This window comes from Epinephelus fuscoguttatus, linkage group LG15 (assembly GCF_011397635.1).
Source record: "Epinephelus fuscoguttatus linkage group LG15, E.fuscoguttatus.final_Chr_v1".
Lineage (NCBI taxonomy): Eukaryota > Metazoa > Chordata > Actinopteri > Perciformes > Serranidae > Epinephelus > Epinephelus fuscoguttatus.
In genome coordinates this window covers 30,867,803-30,892,380 of record NC_064766.1, presented here as the reverse complement: position 1 = coordinate 30,892,380, position 24,578 = coordinate 30,867,803, and the positions used below count along the sequence as shown (strand labels likewise).

Sequence of the window (24,578 nt, the reverse complement as noted above, 5' to 3'; positions counted from 1 at the left end):
TGCCATTAATGTTTACATCTCGCACTGTCACGAGCCTGTTGTCCATGAGTGTATGCTTCTGTCTGCGTGGTGATACAGTTGGCGGGTGTCGTGCGCTAGAGAGAAAATAGTTCCTACATGAAACTCAACATAACAAGGTCTGTGGATTATTTTGAGTAACTGGGTCATGATTTCTGGACAGAGACAAGCCGAGTGCCGTCTAGTTCCATTAAACTCAAGAGAAGGCAGACATCTCTTCGGCCAGTATCTCCAACATTCGGCAACTCGCACCAAAACAGCGCTACAGGTAAGATTTAGGGGTGAGCTGTCCCTTAAAGTGAGTGGAGATAAACTAACCTGAACCCTTTATTCAGAATATGGATGTGAAGAAAGTCTGCACATAATTAACTCTGCACAGTGAGGCCCAAACATCCAAGTAAAGTCACAACAAGTGAAACACATGTCTGTGTGGAGGGGGACTTTTAGAATCAATGCCTGAACAGCGCTGATTTCTGCAGAGTTCTCTTGAGGCTAATGTATCTGGTGGTTACTGGTCACTCACTGTCTGACATTTGTTTATCTCTGTGATGCCTCAGTGTAACCGCACTCAGCAGCAATATATGGTTATAATTTGAATAATATATCAAGTCTGAGTGGTGAGTTTACACCAGAGTGTGATTTCACGTTATCAGCTGCAGCACAGAAACCACAATGATTCTGTCTGGACAGCAGTGATGTAACCGACATCATCACAGGTCATCGACACTGACCTTTCATTCAGCTCATTGAGAGGATGCCATCAGATAGCTGGAAATGCAATCCATGAATTCCATCACTTAAAACAATGAAAAATCTCATCATGTAAAGTCAAGAGAGTAAAAAATACTGCTTTGCCTCTGAAGCTATGAGGAAGCTGATCAGTGAAATCAGATGGGGCAGGGATTGGCTTGAATGGAAACATGCATACTCCTTACATGAAGTGTAGGGACTTTTAGGCTTTGATCGACTAACGGCTGTGCAGTGATTTTCATGGCTTTGTGCTCTCTGTTTCATATGTTACTCTGCTTTGAAATGAGAGTCGTCCACTAACTTCCACAGCATGTAGTGCAGGAAAATTAATAAATATTGGATATCCAGTATATGGATACATTTGCTGCCAGCCATCATGTGGCAAAATGCAATGACAGGTAACCTACATTGGCATCCATCCTGCAGCTCAGATGGTAGAGAGGATTGGTTCACTCTTCCTGTTCTCATTGTCGTTTTTGGCCGCAGCAGACAGTTGTTTTCAACAGAAAAGTTGTAAAAACCAACTGTGAGCCAACTGCGAAGCACAAAATGACACAGTTAGACACAGTTTGCAGCTCGCTGGTGAGCCTTTTTCCACACATGTGCTGGCTTGGCTTGACTCACTTTGACTCAGCGCATCAGCCCAGTGTTGCACGGATTTGCATCTCCACAGGACTACCTGCTTGAAAGTGCGTCTGTAACTGATGGCACGCTTATCTTCTTAACTTGCTTACCTCTTATCCATCTGAAAAATGCAAGAAGCTACCATCTACACTCTCTGACATATTCACAAGGCCTACTCTATCTGTTCCCAAAGTTTGTCTTGAAGTGGGGGAAAGTGTGAATCTGCCAGAGACTGATTTGAGTCATGAGGAGCTGTTCTCTTTCAGTGTTTCATAAGCAGACTGAAGAAGTTGGAGGAAAGTGAATCAGGTCACCATGATGGATTTTCAGGCTGTTTTGTCTTGATTTTGCCTGGCATCTAGCGCTTTAAAAACAGAGTTAAATCATTGCTAAATCATACTTGATGATTACGAAGTCCATTTGACATCACACACCCCTCTTGGAGGTCGTCGGGTGCGCTTTAACCCAAACCTGGAGATGGTTCATAATGGGAACAACCTGGCACAACTCAGCGCATAGAGACACATAATGGAGGCACAGATCAATGCAAAATGCCCTGTCAAAAGTGCCAGTGGAAAAGCCCTACAGTAATAGTTGAGCATTTAGCAGCTAAAGAGCCAGATATTTCCCTCAGGGGTTGGTAGAGACCAAAATCAGAGCTAAAAGATTGACTACTGGACTCACATCCATCAGGTGGCCAGAAACACGACTCCAAATAAAAGATAATGTTGATCTGTAACTGTTGGAGGTGTAAATAAAGCTAGCCTACGGCTATAATCTGGCATATTTACGTATTAATATGCACTGTCCCTTTTTAAATACTTTTAAATACTACTTATGAAGAAGTTTGTTTCAGCTTGTACCCAAGTATCCAAAAAAATCATTTACTGCAGGTGTAGGGCTCCAACTAGCGATTATTTTCATTATCGATTAATCCGCCAATTATTTCCTCTGTTAATGGACTATTGGTTTTGTCAGTAAAATGTTTCCCAGAGCCCAAGGCGACTTCTTGAAATGGTATTTTTTAACCAACCAACAGTCAAAAAATCCAAAGCTATTCAGTTTATTATAATAGATGACATAATAGATGACAAAGAACTTTCAAGATCATCACTTCAAGATCATCATTTCTTTGCAACCCAGACGGTGAACTGAATTTGTTTTTTTAACAAAGAGCAGTTAGCCAGCAGAGATAAACGCTGCTGACCGTGACGTTGTGTATGCTGAGCTGTGATCCCGGGGGTCTCCAGAGCACTCTTCTACGTGCCTGGACTTCCTGTGGCAGCTACTTCCTGTCTGTTTCCTCTTTGATGGCCAACACAAAGGAGAGGGTTTTTACTTGACGAGGCAGATTTTCATGAACTCTAGAAAAGCTATTGTAGCCTGCTGTTCTTTTTGTTAAATGTTTATTTGAAAGGATTTCATTAAAAAAGGTCATCTGATTAAATACTTTAAACGTAAACTGCCATTATCTGAAAAGAAAGCTTGTGTCTGTGAATTTCTGAGGGATCGTCTTCAAAGAGTGTACTGTAGCTAACCATTTCTAACAAAAGAACCATAGTTGCTCTGCACAGACGTCACTTTTGTTGCCATATCTGTATTCTCAGAGGCTACAGCTTCATTAATAAGCTTTAAAGACACTCTGACAAGAGTTGGATCGATTTAATCGCTGTTACTAGACGCAGGAGGGCTTGTTCTGAAGTAGATGTTGATGTGGTTCAACATCTGCCTGTTGCTTTAAATATATCTTTTCATCGCCCACCGCTGGAGCATGGGAGGGCTGGTCTAACCACAGCAACTGGAAAACTGCAGAGTTTGATCACGAGCTTAATGGATTTTGAGCTGTAAATATTTTATTTTATTGTGTTGTTTTGCTGAGCTTTTTTTTTTTGCCTTTTCAGTGTTGTTATTTTGGAAAACTGAAGAACAGAAAGCTGTACCTTTAAGATAAACTCGTCTAATGTCCTCTATTTCCTTCAGTGTGATTCAGAGGCGGGCAGAGAGGAAATGACCCCACACACCAGGAATACACACTCATACTGGAGCATGCAGTAAAAGTGTGTCACCACACACACACACACACACACACACACACACAAACACACACATGCCTATCCAAGGGGTCTGACTAAAGTGATGAGATAGAGATGATATATATAGGGTTTATATGTAATACAGTGAGAGATTGATGACTAGTACAGTATAACTCTGAGTCACAACATGTGGCTAACAACAACAAAGTATGATGAAGAAAGAAAGAGTGAAGAAAGTAAGGAAGTAAACTTACTAGTTACAAGGTGCTGTACAGTGCAAACAATAAAAAGTACAGAAGGAATATACATTATAGGAGAAGATGATGACGAAACAGGTGAGTTTGTAACAGCTTCTTAAAATCATCAATTGTTTTTCATAACCAGGGGGAGACAACACATTCTCAGTCCTCAAATACTGATGCTTGGTTTTAACATCCCCTTAAACAGCCCTTAACATCAAACTATGACGTTCTGGTCCTCCCAGCGTTAGTTTTGGATGTTCAGGAACTGTGTGTCAATTTACACCATCACATGCATTGCGTCCTCAGAAGAAATGCACAGTTTCTGCTCATTAAATGCATGTAGTTTCCTTTCAAAATAAACTCAGAACGTAGGTTAAAGACTTTGTTTTAGGTTTACTTCCTTAGGTTTAGACAACAAAAGGACTAAGATTAGTTTAGAAAAAAAACTTTGGCTTAAAATAAGTACGATTGTCACTAATCTGATGTCATGTCACGTGCACAGCATGCCACATATATTAACACACTACAATATTATTAAAATAACTCGATTCACTTTTGGTTTACACAAAACACAAACAGCGATCTTGTGGGTGAAAGACCTGAGTTTGTTTGACCCATTCACCTCCCTCCCATATGTCCTGTGCAGATTTTCTTGGTCCTTAAACTATGGCAGCTGCTTGGAGCATCAAAAACTCCTGCTGCCCAGTGCGTCTCACACTGCCACTAAAGGAAGCCTCTCTGCATTGGTATCTCCTTTGGTCCCCTTTGGTTTTAAGCCTAGATTTTGGGACAACTAGAGGGCCCTGGTCATAAAACCTTACCGTGTCTTGGAGACACAATAATTTAAAAATGGTAAAAAAAACTAATTAAGAAACCAAGGTGGAGCATCTACAGGGAGAAAAGAATTGGACCAAGGATTGAACCCTGGGGTACACCAGACAGCAGCTGAGCAGATGAGGCTGTGCCTGTCATACCTGCCCAATTATAAAGCCTACTAAGGAAAATAAAGAGGTCAACAGTCTGAAAAGCTGAAAAGAAGAAGAAGAAGTTAGTCCTTGAGGTGTAGCTATGTGTGTGTGTCCAGCTATGTTCTTCAAATCAGATTTACAGGATGAGGTAACAGGATTAGAACATACTCCATGCTTTGTAAAATACTCTTCCACTTCCACACATAGAGGCTACAGTGTACTTCATACACACACACACACACACACACTGTGGCTTTGTGCTCACAAGATGTCCTGTGTGGATCTTCAGTGAGATAAGCATTAGCAACGTGACATCGGTGTGCTTATTATTGTGATGGTGAAAACTCTCCTTCTCTGCCTGAAAACTGCCTTTTACCTCTGACTGACCTTTAACTCGTCACTGACTGGGTGTGTCTGGTTGTATGTGGTTGTGGCCATGAAGCCATACTAACAGCAAAGGCAGTAAAATATGGAAAGAATAGTAGCATTATTTTCTTCTATAGGCATTCACTGTTTGCTTCTCTGTTGATGGTGGTGGAGTTCATGTTAGGGATGAACTGTAATATCACCATGTCATCAGTATCGGTAGGCAAAGGCTCAGTATTTTTTAACCTGGACCTGGATCTTCTCATGTTTTTGTGGCGAATGGAGACAACGATTTTTTAAGATTGGTCCGGTATCGAGAGAGACTGCTGCAGCTATAGCGGCGAAACAGGCTGCAATGTAATGTCATTTTGCACCTTCAATTTACATCAAATAAAAGTGCTTCTTTTTGCGTCTGACAGGCTCAGATTATTATTAGAAGTGTCTGATGTGTTTGTTATTGTGTGTAACAGTCGCACTCAAGGCGAAGTCTCATTCTGAAATCACACACATTTCCATATTGTTGAAATTAGCTACATATTCAGCCATGACACTGAAATTCTTTTAAATAACAATCAGCTACACTGGGTATTTCAACACAACAAACTCCTCTTGCCAACTTTCAATAACATTTCAATGTTGTTTTGGCTCCAACAATTCAACTCTTGCGAGATTTTTAGAACAAGACTAGTCTTTGAGCGAAAATTGGTAACAATAACAAACAGACCAGTAAAAGGTACAGAAAATTTAGTTTCTCTCTTCGCCTTTCAGTGGCAAAGACAAGCACTTTTACTGGAAGCAAATTGACGGTGCTCAATTGCGCGGAGGGATTACATTGCAGCCTGATTCACCGCTGTGGCTGCAGCGGCCTCTCTTCAATTTCAAAAATCTGTGTCGCCATTTGTCCCTTAAACACAAAAACATGGGAAAATAGAGTCCAGGATAAAAAAATACTTAAGTGTCCTTTCAACATGAAATATTGGTATCAACCTGAAATGAACATTTCTGCTGCTGTGACAGATCAAGTATTTAATTAAGCGACTTTAATTAGCCAAAATAGGTCAAATTAGCCCTGGTTATGGCTGATGTCAGGATTGACTTAGGGAGAGCATCATCCAAGGCTGTTAAAGTAGGATGAATTTTACAGTTTTGTTTCAAAATGTCACATAGAAATAAATAATGCATGTTTTATATGCAACCCAAATGAAGTAGTTTTCTTGTTTTGCCCTGTGAATGTGTACATTTCAAAAAGCCTTGTATTTTGTCTGCATGTGCCAGAATAATAAGAGCAGGGATATTATTATATTAATTTCACTCCACTACTTCACATTCTCTGCAAAGTGGAGAAAAGTATGTGCATATATCTGTATCTGCAATCAGCTGAAATGAGTTGGAAAACATCAGCAAAAAACACAACATTGTGCATCCCTAGTTTCCTTAGGGCATATTGATCTAACCCAGCTCTAACCCGTTTATCCCATTTCCATTTTTGTGTCTTTCTCTCTTCTCAGATGCCGTCCCAGACGAGCTGGCCGAGCCTCTATACAGGGACCAGTACAACCAGGAGCACCTGAAGCCCCCGGTGGCCTGCCTGCTTCAGTCCGCAGAGCTCTACTGCCGAGCGGGGAGCCTGATCCTCCGTAGTGATGCTGTCAAACCATTACTGGGACACAATGCTGTCATCCAGGCCCTGGCTCAGAAAGGCCTGTACGTCACTGACCAGGACCGACTGGTCACTGAGAGAGATCTGACCAGCACGCCTATACACATGGTGAGTGGAGATGCACTTGACAGAGGACGTATTTTGAAACATCATGATTTTTTTCTCCTGCTTTTACATTTCACAGTTCAGTCTTATTTATGTTTTTGCACGTTTTTTTCTGTACATTTTCTTTTGTATTTTTTCATACACCACTGTTCACACTTTGATATGCATATATGGTAACTGTGGTGATAAGATGTGTGAAATGCTGGATTTAGATCGCAGTCTGTTCATTTGTAAGGACTACAACAAAGGATTAATTTGCATTTATTGTCTATAAAATGTAAAAAACTAGTGGAAATTACCCACAGTTACCCAGAGACCAAAATTATGTCTTTAAATTGCTTGATTTGCCTAACTAACAGTCCAAACCCAAACATATAAAACATGCAGTGATATAAAACAAAGAAAAGCAACAAATGTGAAAAGCTGGAAGCAGCAAATGCTCGCTAAATGATACATTAATCAGCTAATCATTTCAGGATTATAATAACTGTGGATGTTGTTGCTTCTCTGTGTCTCCCCTCATTGGGGAATAAGTTAGTTATATGATAGTATGTTTGTGTGTGCGGCTCCATATGTCCGACTGTTAGACTGTCCTCCAAGATCTGTCCTGTTGAGAGAAAAACAACCGCTAATGACGGGTTTCCTATAGCAACCCATTACTCACTGTTCGGTCTCTGTGTCATTAGACAACTCCGGGCAAACATGCCTTAGAGATATTCTAGTACTGTGTTGTTAATACTGTGTGCAGCACTGGATGGGAGAACATAATAAGGCTGCAGTGTACAGTTATTTTCATTACTGATTCAGCTTAATGTGAAAAATCCTTATTTTTTTGTAGATTAGTCGTTTAGTAATGTGTTCATATTGTTCATTGTGTCATCAACAGTCCAAAATCCAATGATATATTCAGTTTATAATGATATTAAAGGGACAGTTCACCCCAAAATCAAATATACAAATTTTTCCTAATACCTGTAGTGCTGTTTATCAGTCTCAATTGTTTTGGTGTGAGTTGCAGAGTGTTGGAGATATCGGCCGTAGAGGTGTCCGCCCACTCTTGTATATAATGGTACTAGATGGCGCTCGACTTGTGGTTTTCAACGAACAAATACATTTGAAAAACTCAACAGCAATATCTTTTTCCAGAAATCATGACCCAGTTACTCAAGATTGTTGTGATTACACTGGCCAACCGTATCATAGTGCAGAAGGAAGTGTGCATCTACTCATGGGCGAGAAGCTCTTGCTTGTCACAGTGCGAGATGTGAACATCAATTGTGTTCTCCTCAGCTGAGCTCTAATGTCAGCTAGCTCAGTGGTGCTAGGTGAGCTTGCAGTAGATGCATGCTTCCCTCTGCATGGTGATATGGTCAGTCAGTGTACTTCCGGGGACGTTTTTGTCATATAGCTGCAAAGTGAAGGTTAATGCTCTCCGGCACAGGCAGCTGCAAACCCAGACCCAGAATGAGTCTGAGTGAGACGCAGGCAGCTCCCCGGAGGAAGAGAAACTTTGTGCGTTCAGGCTCTGAGACAGTGTTATATTCTTACAGCTCACAGCAACTTAACACGATACAGTCTCTGGCTTTTTTTTTTAAATGTAATATCGGCAAAAAAAATGCTGTTGCACGTTTCTAATCAGTTGTTTGCGTAGTTAGCGTGCATTAGCTCGGAGGGCTAACTTGGCTTGTTTACTTTATTACATAGATGTTACTGTCAACCTCTCAGTACTGTCACTGCTGAATATTTGTTTCAAACAGCCAAGTCTGATTCGACTGACATCATTCTGAGGTGGGTACAGCCCTAAAAATAGTTCTTACATGAAATGACCAGCCGATATCGCCAACTCTCGGCAGTTCACACCAAAAACAATCTAGGTCACTGGTTCCCAACTGGTCCACCTACAGGGTCCAGATTTCTCCTTAGTCATTTGTTCAAGGTCCACACAGTTCAATATATTCAGCGACATACTTATGTTTGGACATGTCATCAAGCTAGATTGCGGTCTCTGTCAAGTGCACTTTATCTACAACAGGAAACAGCACTTCAAAGTAAAAGCTATGTGCTGGAAATTCACTGTATTCAAACATAAAGACTTAGACTTAGACTTCTTTAATGTCCATCAAACTTTACATAAAATGGAAATTTGTCTTTGACAGTGGCATAAAAAAACACACAATACAGACGACACTATGCACAATAAATACATATAAATAAGAATAAATATAAGTAAAATAGACTATGAAATCAGTCCAGTTTGCTCCAGAGAGGAGTTACAAGATAGATGGGCATGAATAAAAATGCACAAAGTGCCTATACCAAACTAACTGCATAGTAAAATTGTAAAAGTGTGTTTTTACAAACTTGACATGTTCCCAAGTCACTTGTGGTCCATTCAGAGTGGACCTGCGACCCAGTTTTGAAACCGCGACCCAGCAGTTAGGAGCCACTGATGTAGATTAATTAATAACACTACAGGTAAGAGGAATGATATTTATTTTAGGTAAGGTTAGGTTAGGTTCTTTAATGTCCCTTTAAACGGAGACAAGCATAAAATCCTCACATCTGAGAGGCTGTAACGAGCTAATTTGGGGGATGTTTGCTTGAGTAATGACGCAAGTATCAAGCAAGTATCATAACACCTTTTACTGAACTGTGAGTAGAGCAGATTAGATTCAGAGCCCCAAAAGCGTTCGTTTATTGTCATGAAAGGAGGGTGAGTCTGTGGCAGCCGATCCAGACACACTGCTAGCACACGCATGGCTGGAGACCGGGCACTTCTGCTGACGCCAAAAGGTGTCTGCATTGCAGTGCACCCTCTCTCCCTCCCTCCCTCTCTCCCTCCCCTCCCTCTCGTGCTCTCACTCTGTCTGTCTCACTGTCTGTCTCACTGTTCCTCAACTCTCCATCTCTCTCATCCTGTCATGGGCTTTGCTGTCCTTTCCTACTCCTACCTCCGTCTCATCCAAGCTCTTATCTTTGTGGATTAAATGAGACCAGGACATTATTATCTCCTGAATGTTTAATTGAAGCTTGAGCACATTTCAGCACGTCTACCACTGCCCACATATGTTTCTCTCTCTCAGGTTGTAGGCAGTGTTTTATTTGTTTGATTCAAAGTCACTAGTCAAGGGCATTTTTATGTTTACAGTTGATTGTGTTTACTACATCTCTTATTGATTGAGGGTGTCATGAAGGTGGGAATGATGGGCGGCGATTAGGTGCAGCACTTAATGACCTCATGTCTTTTGTCACCTATAAAAGTGCATGTGTATGTCTATATATCTCTTTGTCTCTGTGATCCTGTGTGCACGGCAGGTGATTTAATGACAGCGTTAAGTAGACAAATGGAGTCTACAGTATAGCCCACTGAATACTGTTGACCTTCGTTTGTGTAACACACATTAATCTGTCCATTCGTATTGCTGCTCTGTGCCCTTCTCAATTCATCGGATTGGCTCTGCAAAGTAGAGGAGGAGTGTGTGTGTGTGTGTGTGTGTGAGTGTGAGTGTGAGTGTATTTGTGGACTCAGCAGGATAAATTCAGTCACGCTACAGTCAAGGCTTTTCATTTTGGGTTATGGTATATCTGCGGAGAAAGTGATGACCTCATGGTTTTCCAAATACTGTGCAACAGAAGAATAACTCATGTCAGGGAGGAGGAGGAGCGTGGCAGTCTGTCAGAGGGCGAATGGATCTATAGAGAGAAGGAGGGAGCGGAGGGAGGGGGGGTAAGATGGAGTTTAGGGGCTGCCATTTGGCTGTGATTAAGGGAGAAGCAGGAAAGTAGAGCAAGAAAGAGAGGAGAGGAAAGGCTGGATGTGAAAGATGTGGAAGTCTACAAGATTGGAAAAGAGGGAGATGGGGAATAGCTGTGGAAAGGCGGGAAGGGAAGGAAAGATAGAGAAGAGAGGAGAGGGAAGGTATTGCCTTCTTGGCAGGCGGGACGACATGTGTGAGCCAGAGAACGAGTGGAAAAGGCCCACTGTTAATATGGCCATCTGGAAAGAGGGGAGAGGAGGGGACAAAAGGGAGACGACGGGGGAGGAGAAGAGCGGAGTACATACATGGAGAGCAGGGAGGGTTGAGGAGAGGAGAGGAGGGAGGAGGAAGGAGGAAGACGTGATGTGCACTACTGCAGCACTGTAGTGGGTGGGGTCTCACCGTGAGTCAAAGCACGTCTGGTGCACAAATGAGAGGCCCCCCCCCCTTGATACTCACACATGCACATACACCTCCAAAGAGCTGTCAGACCTCCAGAAGTGTGTGCAAGTCCTGTGTGTCCTTGTCCAGCTTTACTTTCCTGCTTCTCTCCGACTTTTTTTTCTGTCTCACACACGCTGCCCTCTGAGTGTTAAAACACTAAAGTGTCGGTGGAGAGGGAGCTGTAGCCATAATTGAATTTTCCTGCAGAGGGGTGTGTACCCTCGTCTAAAAGCCTCCTGCCGAATAGCGCTGAGAGATTTGGAGGATTTTATGGATGTGTGTGTGAGAACGATAGCTGAAGCGGTCATTATTTTTAGTGGCAGTTTGGACAAACACGTAGGTGTAAAGTTGTACAATAAAAACTCTTGTGTTGTACCTGCGTCCAACGGACATTTGTGATGTTTGTGGGGAAAGAGGTTACTTTGATTATCTGTTTGCTCAGCTGTATTGTGCTTTCCTATAGATGCCTTTGATCAAGGGCACACACACACATACACACACACTCGTGCAGCTATAGTGAGGATGAATACCGATGCTGCTGTTACACAGCACTGCAGCTCTTTACAGCACTTTATGACCAGTATCTGCCATTTCCACAGCCTTATAAGGCGTGTCTGTCACCATGAGTGGTTTAGACTTGCTTCTGTGCCCACACACACACACACACACACACACACACACACCCCAAAGGTCTTTGTGAAGGGATAATAGACAGCCCACGGCTTTTAAATCCATGCTCTAGTGTCAACAGTAGTGTTTTTTTCATGGATATGAGAGCAGCCCGTAGATATGTAAGCAACGGCTCCATATACTGTCTGTCTCCTCTGTCTCTCGTGCACACTTCCATAGACACATACACACATTCATATGCATACACACGCGCACGTTAGATCTGAATACAATGTGTTATTAGAAATGGTGACAAAACAGTAGCACAGACACTTCTTCACAGCACAGTGAGGCATAAAAGCAAAGAAAAAAAAATGTTAATGGGGAAACAGCTTCCTGGCTCTATCCAAAGTTTAAAAATCTGCCTACCAGCACCTATAAAGCTCACTAATTAACACAGTTAATCTCGTTAATTTTATCTATGCACAAATGTAAAAATGACAAGTTATGGTTTTCCATTCCGTGCTGCTGCACACAATACTACTAATACACTGCTACGCTAAGGCCCCGATGACATAGAAAGCATTTTGCAGGTTGCAAACGTATTTAGTAGCTAGTTCCTAAAAAGTTGAGGCAGAGGGTACTTGCTGTAGCTCTGGTTGAGGGTGAGAGGCTGTCAGCACATAGTTTGTTGGTCACAGGGAAACAGAGATCAGTGTGGGTAAATGAGACCCTAAAAAAGAGGGTGGATCACAGGGAGTACCACCAGTTGGTCCAGGAGCTTGGGTTCCATGATGGCCACTTCCAGGCATATTTGAGGACGACTCTGGAGCAGTTTGACAACCTGCTGTCTATGGTCGGGTCATATAGCTCTGGGTATCCAGCAACAGCTACCCCTAGTTTCTCCTCCATTGTTTACCAACTGTAAACTTGTTGTCATGACCACCATAGAAGGCCCGCCTCTCAAATCATTCTATTGGACAATGGGAAAAAAGATGGTGAAAAAAGGGATGACATGGGCCACTTTTATGCTCTGAGTTGAAGTTTTTTCAACTCAAGCAGTTGAGAGCACTGTTGCAAAAACACCTGGAGCCTAGAGCGTAGAAACGTGAGCTGAGGCGCATCGCAATGCGAGCAAAATGCTTCATTCTCATCGAAAACAGTTACAAAAAGCCGCCTTCAGCTGCTAAAATGCTTTCTGTGTAATAGGGCCTAAAAGACCCTCCCCTGCTCTCCTTAAAGTGCGGATGACCCTACCCTATGATCATTTTCATACAGTCCCTTACAAAATTTACAAAATATACACTTTTGTCAAATGATGGTCAAACATTTACATTCCATTATACAGGTGGACAAATTGTGATCCGTGTTTTGTATTTTAATGCAGAGTACAATGTGTTCAATAGCCCTAATGAAACATAAATTAACAAAGTGATTTGTCATTACCATTAAAATTCATGTGGCCTCTGTGCCCCATGCTCTGAACACACACACGCAGACACATGTGCACACACCTTCACAAGCTTCTTAACATCATTAAAGATTTAGGGGGGGTTTATGCAAATGAGTTCAGAAAAGCTTCAATCACAGAAAAAGCTCAGTGGGTTTTCATGAAAATCATGTTTTCTGGATCTCCAGCTCCGGTCTAAGCTGCTTGGCCTGTCTCTCACTCCCTCTGTCTGTCTGTCTCTCCCTCCCTCTGCTTGTCAGTCAGACCTGCTACTGTACTGTAGAATGCATGCAATGTCAAATATCTGGCAATATCCTGAAGATGCAGGAATTCAAAACAGTGTCTGCAGACTGATTCGCAGACAGTTCAATATCAGGCACCTATCCAAACAATCCTGTTTACCCATTTAATGAACTACAGCTGCAGCATTGATAATGTCCACCAGCATGCATCATCATACAGGTCAGCTATAAGCATCAGTGTCGACAACTTTCAATAAAATTTTACAGTCATCTTCTCGGTTTTGTAATTAACGACATATGCTGACTTCGGGTGACACATATTTCCAGTTTATTTAAGCATCTCAGCACTTATTTCCATGAGGAGTTTGTTTCTAACAGCCATATTTCTTCGGTACACGCTGTCTGTTTAGACTGGCGGGCCCTGAGGACCAGCACCAGTCCAGAGTCGTAGCGCTGGATTAGTTGTTGGTTTCTTGGGGAAACACTTGGTCACACTGGCTGTTACACGAGGCTCTGTGGTTATGAATAGAGGCCTGTGCTTGACAGTACAGGCTGCGGTGGGACGACGTCTCACTGCTTGTTTGTGTCTGTTGGTTTGAGTCACCTGGATGGTGGAGCACCTGACTGTAGGTGTTTGTTTAGTTAGGTTGCACACATGCACACAGAGCGTAAATGTTTTTGAGGTGACCTGGTGGTGTGACAGGAAAGGGAAGGGGAGGTCTGTTGGTCTGACCGGCCTGGAATGGGATTAAAAAGGCCACGAGAATGTCAAGCTTTGTGTGCTGTAGGTGTCGATGGCCAGTAAAACCACATTAGGTAATTTTAGTTTAAAAGTAGTTCCACACATACAGATGTTTAAGGGTGTTTCAGATGTCATGAGGCAAGAGGGGTTAAACAGAAACTCTGAATCTCTAAAACATCACATCTGAGCAACTTCCTGGTGTCCACAAGACTTCACAAGCCGGAGAAGGTTTGACACCTGACAGATTTACTACAGTAGCCAGGCCTGTTACTTCACATGAGCAAACAAAAGTCTGTGTGGCACATGCAAGATCCTTGCTTACATAGCAAACACTCGCACAGTGGCTTTATTGAGCTCCTTCTGAAGTTACAAAACACAATTCCACACAGAGGAAGTTGAGCCGGTGTGATGCAAAACAAATTTTTGAATTAAATGAATTGAAAAATTGTTAGCTACTGGCACTCAGTCTCTGACCTTTTAGTGCCCTACACACCAAGACGTACTTTGAGGTCCTCAGGCAGAGGTGTTTTGTCTGTTCCAGAGGGGACAGAGCGTTTGCTGTCGGGGGCCCGAGTCTCTGGAATAGTCTGCCCGAGGAAATCACGTCTGCCAAGTCTGTGATCTCCTTTAAGTCTCTTCTTAAAACATACTTTTATCTGAGGGCCTTTACTGATTTTACTAGAGTTTTAAGTTCATTTTATTTCCTCAGTTTTTATACACTAAAGTGTTTTTTATCAGTTCTTTTTGAAGTTGTGAAGATGTCTTGGCTCTTTTAATTACTGACATGTAAAGCATTCAGTGAATGTAGAGTCTGTAGGCAAACCCTGGAGATCTTGCCTCCGGAAGACGAGCGGAAGAGCCCTGGTTTCCGGTTGTAGGCTGTTTGTAGTCCGCGTGATATTGACCAATCACGTTTGAGCCGGCTGCAGTTGTTGCCAGGTTAAACGCTCCATGTGGTGAACTAACGAGGCGGAACATAATTTCGCCGTCTGCTGGAAGTCAGACGCCGAAAACAGCCGATGGGTTCCGAGAATGAGCACGTTGTAACTCTGTTATGAAAATCACTTTATAAGTAAAGATTATTATTGTTATTATTATTATTATTATTTGTGGTCTAGAGTTTTAAAGAAATGCTTCAACCTGAAAATGACCATTTGAATACTTGTGACTCACGCTGTGTTGGATTCTTGAAGTAAACAGTGGACGAAGAATCCAAAAACAGAGAAAATTCTTGATGAATGTAAGTCATAGGAATCTGTGTTTAACAACAGTAAAACTATATCAAAACTTCAGTTCACAACTCTAACAACTCATACAGTATAATCCAAGTCTCACATATTGAGTCGTATGCACAGTACTTTTCTGATGGGGAACTGAACTAAAAGTGAAACTCTTAGATGCTCTATTTCAAAGCCAGTCTGCATCGACAACAACAGTAATTTCACCTCTCTGAACACGAGAGCTTCAGGATAATCAACTGCCTTGACTGGTACTTTTTTTAATGTTCTTGTGTGACCTTTGTGTTTTAAAGGGTTAATTTGGATTCATCAAAGTCACATAATGTCTCTGCAGTGAACGGAGAATCCAAAAGAAGCAAACATGTTTCATGAATTGACGTAAACTCTGACACAATTCGTGCAGTATAATTAAAGTCTCAAATATCCAGTCGTATGCTCAGTACTTCCAAACACATGCATTTTAGCTAAAATTTATGATTTAAACTACATTTTACTACAAACATTCTCTGCACGGCTGAATAGCGTGCCTGAGTATGCACATGCACTTGAACTCTACTCAAGCGGAGTTCATACACTCGTACATGCTCAGGAATACGTGGGCGGCAGTGTTATAAATAGTAAGGTTTTAGTGAAAATGCATGTGTTTGGAAAGAAGTGAGCATACAGCTGGATAAATGAGACTTGGATTGTACTGCACCAGTTCTGTGCAAGTTTTCAAACAGATGTTTCTCTATTTTTGGATTCTTTGTCCATGCAAGAAAAATTCAATTTTCTTAATGAATTAAATGTAACAAAGACATACAAAGGGTCATTTTGGGAGCTGAAGTACCTTCAAGGCGCAGACCTTAAACCACAACATCCCCAGTTTGAGTGCAGCTGCACACCTTTGTTGCATGTTGTTCCAATTTCTCTTCTTCTGTCATATCTCTACTGTCAGCTGGCTAATTAAAAAAGGCACAGGCCTAATAAACCCCCCAAAAATATCACTGTGTGGCAAAATCTCTCACTGTAGGCATATTTATATCGCCTCACAGCATATAGTGTCATATTTCCCAACTTTAATCCTGTAGGTGAAAATTCTCACCTCTTTCCACTGATGCTCGGGGGGGGGGGGGGGTTCACAGGAAGTGGCTTCTTTATTATTAGTTGCTAAGTATTTTCTTTTAGAAACCCCACTTGAAATGTGTAATGCTTCAGCAGATGTCACCGTCATGTCACTGCATAATTAATGCATAATTAATGCATAATGCCAGTTACATTAACAAGGAACACCACTTTCAGTGTCAGGTTCCTTATACCATTTCAAGGAATTTGCCAGGTTTGACACACTGCATGAAAGTGGGGTAGACTGTTGAAAAGTATTTTAGGCAGAGGAGATGTGACGTGTATTCAATCTGAGTGTCAATCTTAATTGCTATCCTGTAGATGCTGTTTCAGATGCCTTTTGGAGCTGCATCCAAACACATACTTGCATTTTTTCTTTTAAGAGAACAAAACTTATGATCATTTATTGAATGAAAACTTCTGTTTCAACCTTCTGTGCTTAAAAAAAGTCAATGTAATGCACAGAGAGGCACAATATGAAAATATGTAATGTCAGGCCTTTAGTTGTCAGATTGATGCTGTAACGCTCTTGTATTTCTACAGAGTTCCCATCTGGCGCTCATAGACACCCTGATGATGGCGTATACCGTGGAGATGGTGAGTGTGGAGAGGGTGATGTCCTGCATCAACAGGTACTCCTCAGCCGAACCCTCACACAGTGACGGACACATCCAGGAGCTGCCTTACGACACCGAGGATGCAATCGCCACCTGGATCAACAAGGTACACACACACACAAGAGCACGTTGTGTGCACACAAAACCTCAAAGGACAAGTGCTTTCTCATTTCAGAGGACAACGACTGCACACATCCTTAAGCCTTTTGACAATTTGACACACAGGACTTTGTTGTACTCCACATACAGACGACACAAGAGGTGCTGGAAAATGTGTCAGCGTTCACATCCTCTGCTGCTGGTTCAAAATTTAATATGTTTGCAAGAGAACTAGATGGAAAAACTGGCGCTGAACACATGTAATCATGCCAGAGAGATTACCGAGAGATAACTGACTCGACCTAACTCCTCTGGTCTGCTAAAGCAGGATTGGGAGGGTAAAGTCAGACCTGGAGTGGGCTTTAAGCTTTAAGAGGGCAGTTGTTAAATCCCTGTGATTGAATCTTTAGTTTATGTCATCATCATACAGATTATTTAGCAGTTTAAAGGTGCTTTTACTGACATTACAGGAGATTTTAAGGGTAGTTTGACGCAGTTGTCTCAAAATGTGATGTTGACCTAACTCTGCCATGTTTAAAATAATGAAACAAGCCCCAGCGTAGCATGAATTAATCAATTAAACATTCATGCTGAAGAAGCTTGTGTGCTCACTGCTCCCTTATTGAGCCCAAAGACAGGAAAGACACATATGCAGGATTCATTTACAGACACACATAAAAAAACACATGGGAGATTGTCTGTCTGTGTAGCCCTGAGACGTAGCACGCTATCGTTGAGACTGGCCTTGTGCACCCTCAAGCCAAAATGTTACATCACTGTTAGTGCAGAGCCATTGAAGATAAAGGGAGCAATGCTTAAAAGAAAAAATACTATCATTAGAGTAATCTTTGAAGATCTTTCTACATTGTGTCTGAGTCGGAAGTGAGCTGCATGCTGTATATCAGGTTACAGCGATATTTAGCATCAGCGGCTAATGAGCACAGGTGGTGGTGAAAAGGTTTTTCTTTGATGTGTGGGTGGAGCCTCTTGTTCTCGTGTTCAGGTTTCTCCTCTGCAGCACAGACTCACCATTCAGTCTCTCAGTGCGCATAAATTCCTGTCATTTGACCTTGATCTCTCCGTCTGTCTCTCTCTCTCTCTGTGTCTGTCTGATTCCCTCCAGGTGAATGAACACCTGAGGGACATCCTTGTTGAAGAGCAGAAGCTGAGAGAGGCTGCCTTCCAGGGGTCAAACGCAACAACACAGAAAGTGAGGACACATTCACACTAACACAACCTCCCATTTATCAGTTATCCAAATAACATTGAGTTTGAAGAGATATTTCAACATTTTGTTTGTAGCTTAGCTTAGCATAAAGACTTGAAACAAGGGGAAACAGCTAGCACCTCCTTTGTTTACTTACACAGAAACCGAAAAATGACAAATTGTGGTTCTGACGTTACTGCTAATTATTTTATTACTTATTCACTTTTTTAACTGAGGGTTAGATGGTACAGAGCTACAGCCAAGAGCTTAGCTTAGCTTACCTGAGCATAAACACTTGAAGCGGGGGGTAACAGTTAGCCTGGCCCTGTCCGACGTTTGAAAATATTTTGACCGGCATCTTTTATGTTCATTAAGTAACAGGTTGAATCTCTCTCTTTGTACAAGAGTGATGTTAAAATGACAATTTGTGGCGTTAGACTTTTAAGCAAAGAAATAATGCTATGTTACCTCCTCTAAAGTTCAGCAGGAGTTACGTAGCATTCTTGGAGACTCCCTAAAAGCCCCTTGTTAAAACTATTTCACCTGGATGGGTGGGGGTTTTGCAGGATGCAGCAGTGAATACTTCTGTGAGCTCATTGACCTGACCATCTCAGCCCATGCTCTGAGTGCATGTTCATACTTTATATGACAACCTACGTGCACCTTTGTAAGAATGCAGAACAAAAATCCTGAATTATTTTGGTTTGATGATAATGAGACGTTGGACTGAGTGGCAAAGCATGGGCTACTTTTATTTCTAAAGCTTGAAAATTAGGCAAAATAGACTGAATAATACACATCTGAGTAGATTTTTGTCATTGGACATACTTTAGTCCATCTTAGTGTTAATATTTTTTAGCACTGTATAGTTAGAAATATTTTTCAGTATAATGTTATGAAGGACAATTTGAGAATTTATCAGCAGTCAGGTAAAAGTCATTTTAAAATCTGCAGGGCAGTACATAGACAAGTCAAGTCAACATTATACCCAACATAGCAGTGAGAAACAGTCCCTCCAGAAAAACGCGATTATGTGATTGCATAATTCAACGCATAATCAGCCAAAGTCCACATATTTATGCGGGGGCCGCATTTTTTCAAAGACGCTGCACTTTCGCCGCATAAATTGCTGATTTCTGCACAAAATGCGCAAAATATGCGGGGCTTGCATGATTTCATAATCCTTGCATTTTCATTGCAAAAAAGTCACATGTATCTTAGCAGAAAGTTGAAAAATGTTGCGTTTACTTCACACAAGAGCAGCCATTTTCCCCCTGTTGCCTTGGGAACATTATGAAGTGACGTGGTGGAGGGGGAGGAGATGGAGGAAAAAAACAGAAAGCACACATTTTATTTTTTTATATTATATTTATTCATTTTCACGGAAGTTGTAGCATTCTTTTTGTAAAGCTACAGAACTTGTTTGACTCAACAATGTTTTGTAAGTTTGAGCCATGTGTTTATTAAGGTCTGAAATTAAACAAGATGAGAACTTAAATATTCCCTGCACTTTCTCTGATGTAGTATGCTTGCTTATCATAGGAAGTAAATAGAAATGACTCTTTACATTAAGGTAGTAGCCTAGTGAGAACAGGGTGTTGGGGGAATCACTTTTTTTCTCTTTTTCATCAAACTCCAGTTTTTGCAAGTTCTCGCAATTTCATTGCATAAATATTCTGCATATTCCGTCGCATTTTTTAAGAAAACGTGCCGCATCATCAAGGATTTTTGCCCGCAACAATCACAAAAAAACTCCGCATTTTTCTGGAAGGACTGAAGAAACACAAAATGTCATAATCCAATGCCAGTTCTGGCTTTATCTGCCATTGTTTAAAAGCTTTATAGACAGAGGTATGAATGAATTTTTAAATCTGTTCAGTCAACAACGAAGCACTCTGAGTTTCCTACCGGAGGGCAGCGGCTCGTACTCTGTATGCAGGACATGAGAGGAGTCATTGATGATCTTATTGGCTTGACTTAGAGTGGTCTGTTCAAAAATAGACTTCACGGAAACATGCTCTTGACACATGATCACACAGAAACAAAAATCATCTCTGTTTGAAGTTGGCGTAAGGACTCCTGCAGGTTTAAATTTGGACTTAAGGCAAAGATTAGGTAAATAAGCAGCTAGCTTATTCAAAAAGTGACGAGACAATTTAATGAGAGCCGACAAGAACACACATCAGGAACACAACATTCTCTGTGACACAGGACGTAAGGGGCCACCCCGGGTGAAACACCAAGTTTTTAGGGAGTCCTGGTGACAACAGCAGGCGCACTGACTTCCCTGAGTCCTGGCATCTTAGGGAGGTTGCCAGGCAACGAGCAGAGACGTGACACAGGAGTGAACTGTTGTTTGTCAGTATTGTTTTTTGTTTTTTTTTTTATATTTCTCAGCTTGCCTACAAATTAGACAAAGAGACACAGATTGTTATTAAGTGAGCTTTTCAAGTGTTTTAAACTTCAGAGAGAGCCAGGCTGCCCCACTGTTTCCAGTCTTTAGGCTGAACGAAGCTAATCTGGTGGCTCCAGCTCTGCACTGAACAGTCAGATATAACACAATCATCCTTATCAAAAAGTATATTTTCCAAAATGTTGAATTATTCCTTCATAAGCAGCAAGAAAAATTGCTTTTCTTCTAATGCTTTTATCTAATTTGCTTTTGTTTGAGTCATATTTCCTGCTTCTTAAACTTTTGTTTTGTCTCCTCTCTGTTCAGATTACTTTTTAAATATTTCCCACTTTAACTCACAGCCATTAGGACATGTCTTCGTCCACATAAGGCACACTCAGACACGTAATATATACACACACACACACACACACACACACACACACATACAGCACAGTACAGAGAGCTCTGTAAATCAGAGGAACAGATGAGCTCAGTCTCCGACCAGCTGCAGAGAAATGTTGGCAAGAGTCGCGACGCCGCTGTTAGTGGAGACAAAGAAATGTGAAACAGAGAGAGAAGAAAAGTGAGGAGGGGAAAATCAGAGAGAGGGGAGCGGGTGAAATGACACCGGGGTGGGAGACATGCAGAGAGACACTCAGGAACTTTGTCAGCTGTAGCGAAAGAGAGTCAGTGACAGACAGAGACAGTGTTGTCATCCTGCGGGCCTCGTAGTTATGTAAGATCCATGTGACCCAAAGAGTCAGTCTGCTGGGACAAACACACAGCAGTCAGCTACCGTCCTCTTCCACTCACTTAACCATGAAGCTGCAGCACAGCACCGTATCGGGTCGTGACCCTCGCCTCGGTTCGGTGCTCTGAAACACTGACAAAAGGGTGCAGGTTAAAAAATGGAAAAAGAGATATAATCTCACTGCGAGCATGTGTGTAAACAGGCCGAAATAGAACTATGGCGAATGGGAATGGGTCGGTAAACTTCCTGCACTTCAATAGCACGTCAAAGAGGTAAACACTGATTAAAGCTCTGATTCAGCTGAATGTGTAAATACCATTACCTCCATGCAAACCTGTGTGGTTTCAGAGATAGCTGCAGCTAACTGGTGCGCTAACCTTTGTCTGGAGTCAACAAGACTGAAAGTCCACAGCTCTGTGAGGCTGATCACAGATACGGGGGTGATTTAAACTAAAAGCTAACAGCAGCATGCTCACAGTGACAGTGTTTAGAAATAATGTTTTCCATCTTCGTTTAGCATGTTAGCATGATGCACCCATTTTCTAAATATACACAGTGACAACACTCATTTGTTTTGCAGGTTATTTGGTCCTAAACTAAAATTCTGGACAATTGAAAATTTCATCTAATGATGGTGCAAGATGAAAAGTCAAAGGATCACCAAAATCATTAAAATACATCCTGACGGGAACATAAACGTCTGTAGGGCCCTTTCTACATCCCAAGCCTCTAATGAAGTTTTCAAATGAAGCTTCAAATGTCTGTCATCATATTTTATGACATCATTACCTTACAAAAAAGAATCAGTAAATAAAAAATCCTTTGTACAAAATGTTCCATTTAAATGAAGTGATTCATCTGATTAAATTAGTTAGCCCGGCTTTATTAAATCAGCTTTCTTTAATGAATAAATGTAATTTATAGCTGTGGGTGGAGACAGAAGCAATCATTATCAGGATCTTAGATTAAGACTGTCATGTAGAGCAAAGAGAAAACACTTTTACATCATAAATTAATCAACGAAGAACAGAGTAACAGTGAAATTTGAATAGCTTCTTTTTTAGCATTTTAACCATGTGACTGATTTTAACTATTATCCACTTTTATGAGTTTAGTCAATTCTTATGAACTGTTGTTATGAACTTCTCAGGCTTTTTATAAACAGGCTACGAGTAAATCAACTTTTAACTATTAGGGGGCAGCAGGGGGGGCTGCGAGCTGGAATCGAACCCATGACCGCTGCGACAAGGACATTTCCTTTGTACATGTGGCAGAATTTTAACTTTAAACTGTCTTTAACACTATTAAATCGGCCTGTGAGTACAAGGACATGCCTCTCTTTGGGGAGAGCAAACAGTTTTTCACCGCACTGACATGTTTATGTATTTATTTTATTTTTATTTAACGTTTATTGAACCAGAAAAACCTTTTGAGATTAAAAATCTCTTTTTCAAGAGTGTCCTGGCCAGACAGGCAGCAACATCAGTTACCTACAATAAAGAACAAAAATACAGAATAAAAATTTAAAGCTGTAAAACAAGCAATATACTGTAAAACACAAAATAAGATCACTACAAACAAAAGCCCAAAAACATGTTAAGATATACTAGAAATGAACCATAAAAATGCAAAAAAAATGGCAACTACACATCATTACAAAGACCAGCTAAGATGCATCGTGACATTGACATATAGAAGACTGACAAGTGTAGTTTTTGAAAGGCTAAACGGCAGTAAATATGGATTGAAGATGATGTTCTAGATTCAAAAGTTGATTTACTATTAGAGTGTCAGTGTTATGAATGAGGATTTGAACTACCAGATACAGCCCTTAACATCTTAAACCCAATTTTAATGGCAATCCATCCAGTGGTTGTTGAGGCATTTCACTTAAACCCACAAATGTTAACCTCATGGTGGCGCTAGTGTAAAAGTCAGTGGATCACCAAAGTAAGACGGATTCATTCTCTGAGTACGATGAATGTACAAAATGTCATGGCAGTCCGTCCGATAGTTGTTGGGATATTTTAATTTGGACCAAAGTGATGGACTGACCGACAGACAGAGAAAGCGAGCATCGCTGAAAACAAATCCGATCACAGATTACACTGTTTACACACAACAGGTCTCTGTTCCCTCACATGGAGCTAAACTTTCTCTTCAAAGAGCTGCAGGATGTCACGAGTGGCTAAATCAGTTTAGAGGGAGCTTTTATCTGCTGTGGGAGTTTCTCTTCTTTTACTCTCCCTTGTTTTGTTTCTGTGTCGGTACAGTGAGGGTGCTCACTGCCTCAGTGCGGCTGCTCTGTGAGCTGATAATACACATGGGGTATGTGACCCATCACACACTCAGGCTTTGTCAAAGGCAACAAGTTACAAGAAGGGAAGAAGAAGGTCTTTTTAAGAGTGTGGGGACGACGCTGTACACTCGGTGTCAGTCAGCTGCTTTCCTCCTGCATGCTCCATCACACTGCACCCTCTCTGCATTATCAGCTGCAACAGAAGTCTATTCACTGAGTGGGACATACTCAGAGGAGATAATTTCACACACACACACACACACACACACACACACACACACATACACACTAATGGAAGAGCACAAGACACTTCTCAGTCTCGTCTATTCTGGGACGGTGTGAAAAATCTTTAACTCTGGTCTTATGACTAAGTGCTCAGTATGTTTGTGTGTGGATACTGTGCGAATGTAAGCTTGTAGCTTTGACTAAATCCATTAAGGAGTTGAAGTTTCAGGTCCTATTTTTCTTCTGTTCATTAGCTTGCAACATCTTTAAAAACCTTTCAACAGATTTCAATATTCTTTGGTGGAATGTTTGGACGGAGGCCGAGATATGAGCGCAGAGCCACATTTTTTGAAGGTTTTCTAAGAGTACAAGATGAAATACCTCAACGATTATTGAAAGATAGTCTTGTTACCCTGAGAATTAATCCTTTATGACCCCTATTTTTCCTTCTAGCGCCACCATCACGTCAAAATTTAATCTGTCCGATACCTGAGTTAATTACCAAATACCTACAAAACTCCCATCCCATCAGACTCTGCTGTACTTTGTGTTTAGTGCTAATCAGCAAATGGTAGCATGCTAACAAGCTAAACTCAGATGGTAAACATGGTACACATTATACCTGATAAACA

The 24,578-nt window shown here is 41.4% G+C and overlaps 1 protein-coding gene across 4 annotated transcripts in view; it reads left to right on the top strand.

The window, feature by feature from the left end:
• camsap2b (calmodulin regulated spectrin-associated protein family, member 2b) overlaps positions 1-24,578 on the top strand; it is a 53,279-nt gene that overhangs the window by 4,251 nt on the left and 24,450 nt on the right. For all 4 annotated transcript variants that reach the window (XM_049597928.1, XM_049597927.1, XM_049597930.1 and 1 more), the window contains exons 2-4: positions 6,510-6,769; positions 16,897-17,076; positions 18,193-18,279. In XM_049597928.1, coding sequence (XP_049453885.1) covers positions 6,510-6,769; positions 16,897-17,076; positions 18,193-18,279 — 527 coding nt within the window. The remainder of the gene's footprint in view (positions 1-6,509; positions 6,770-16,896; positions 17,077-18,192; positions 18,280-24,578) is intronic.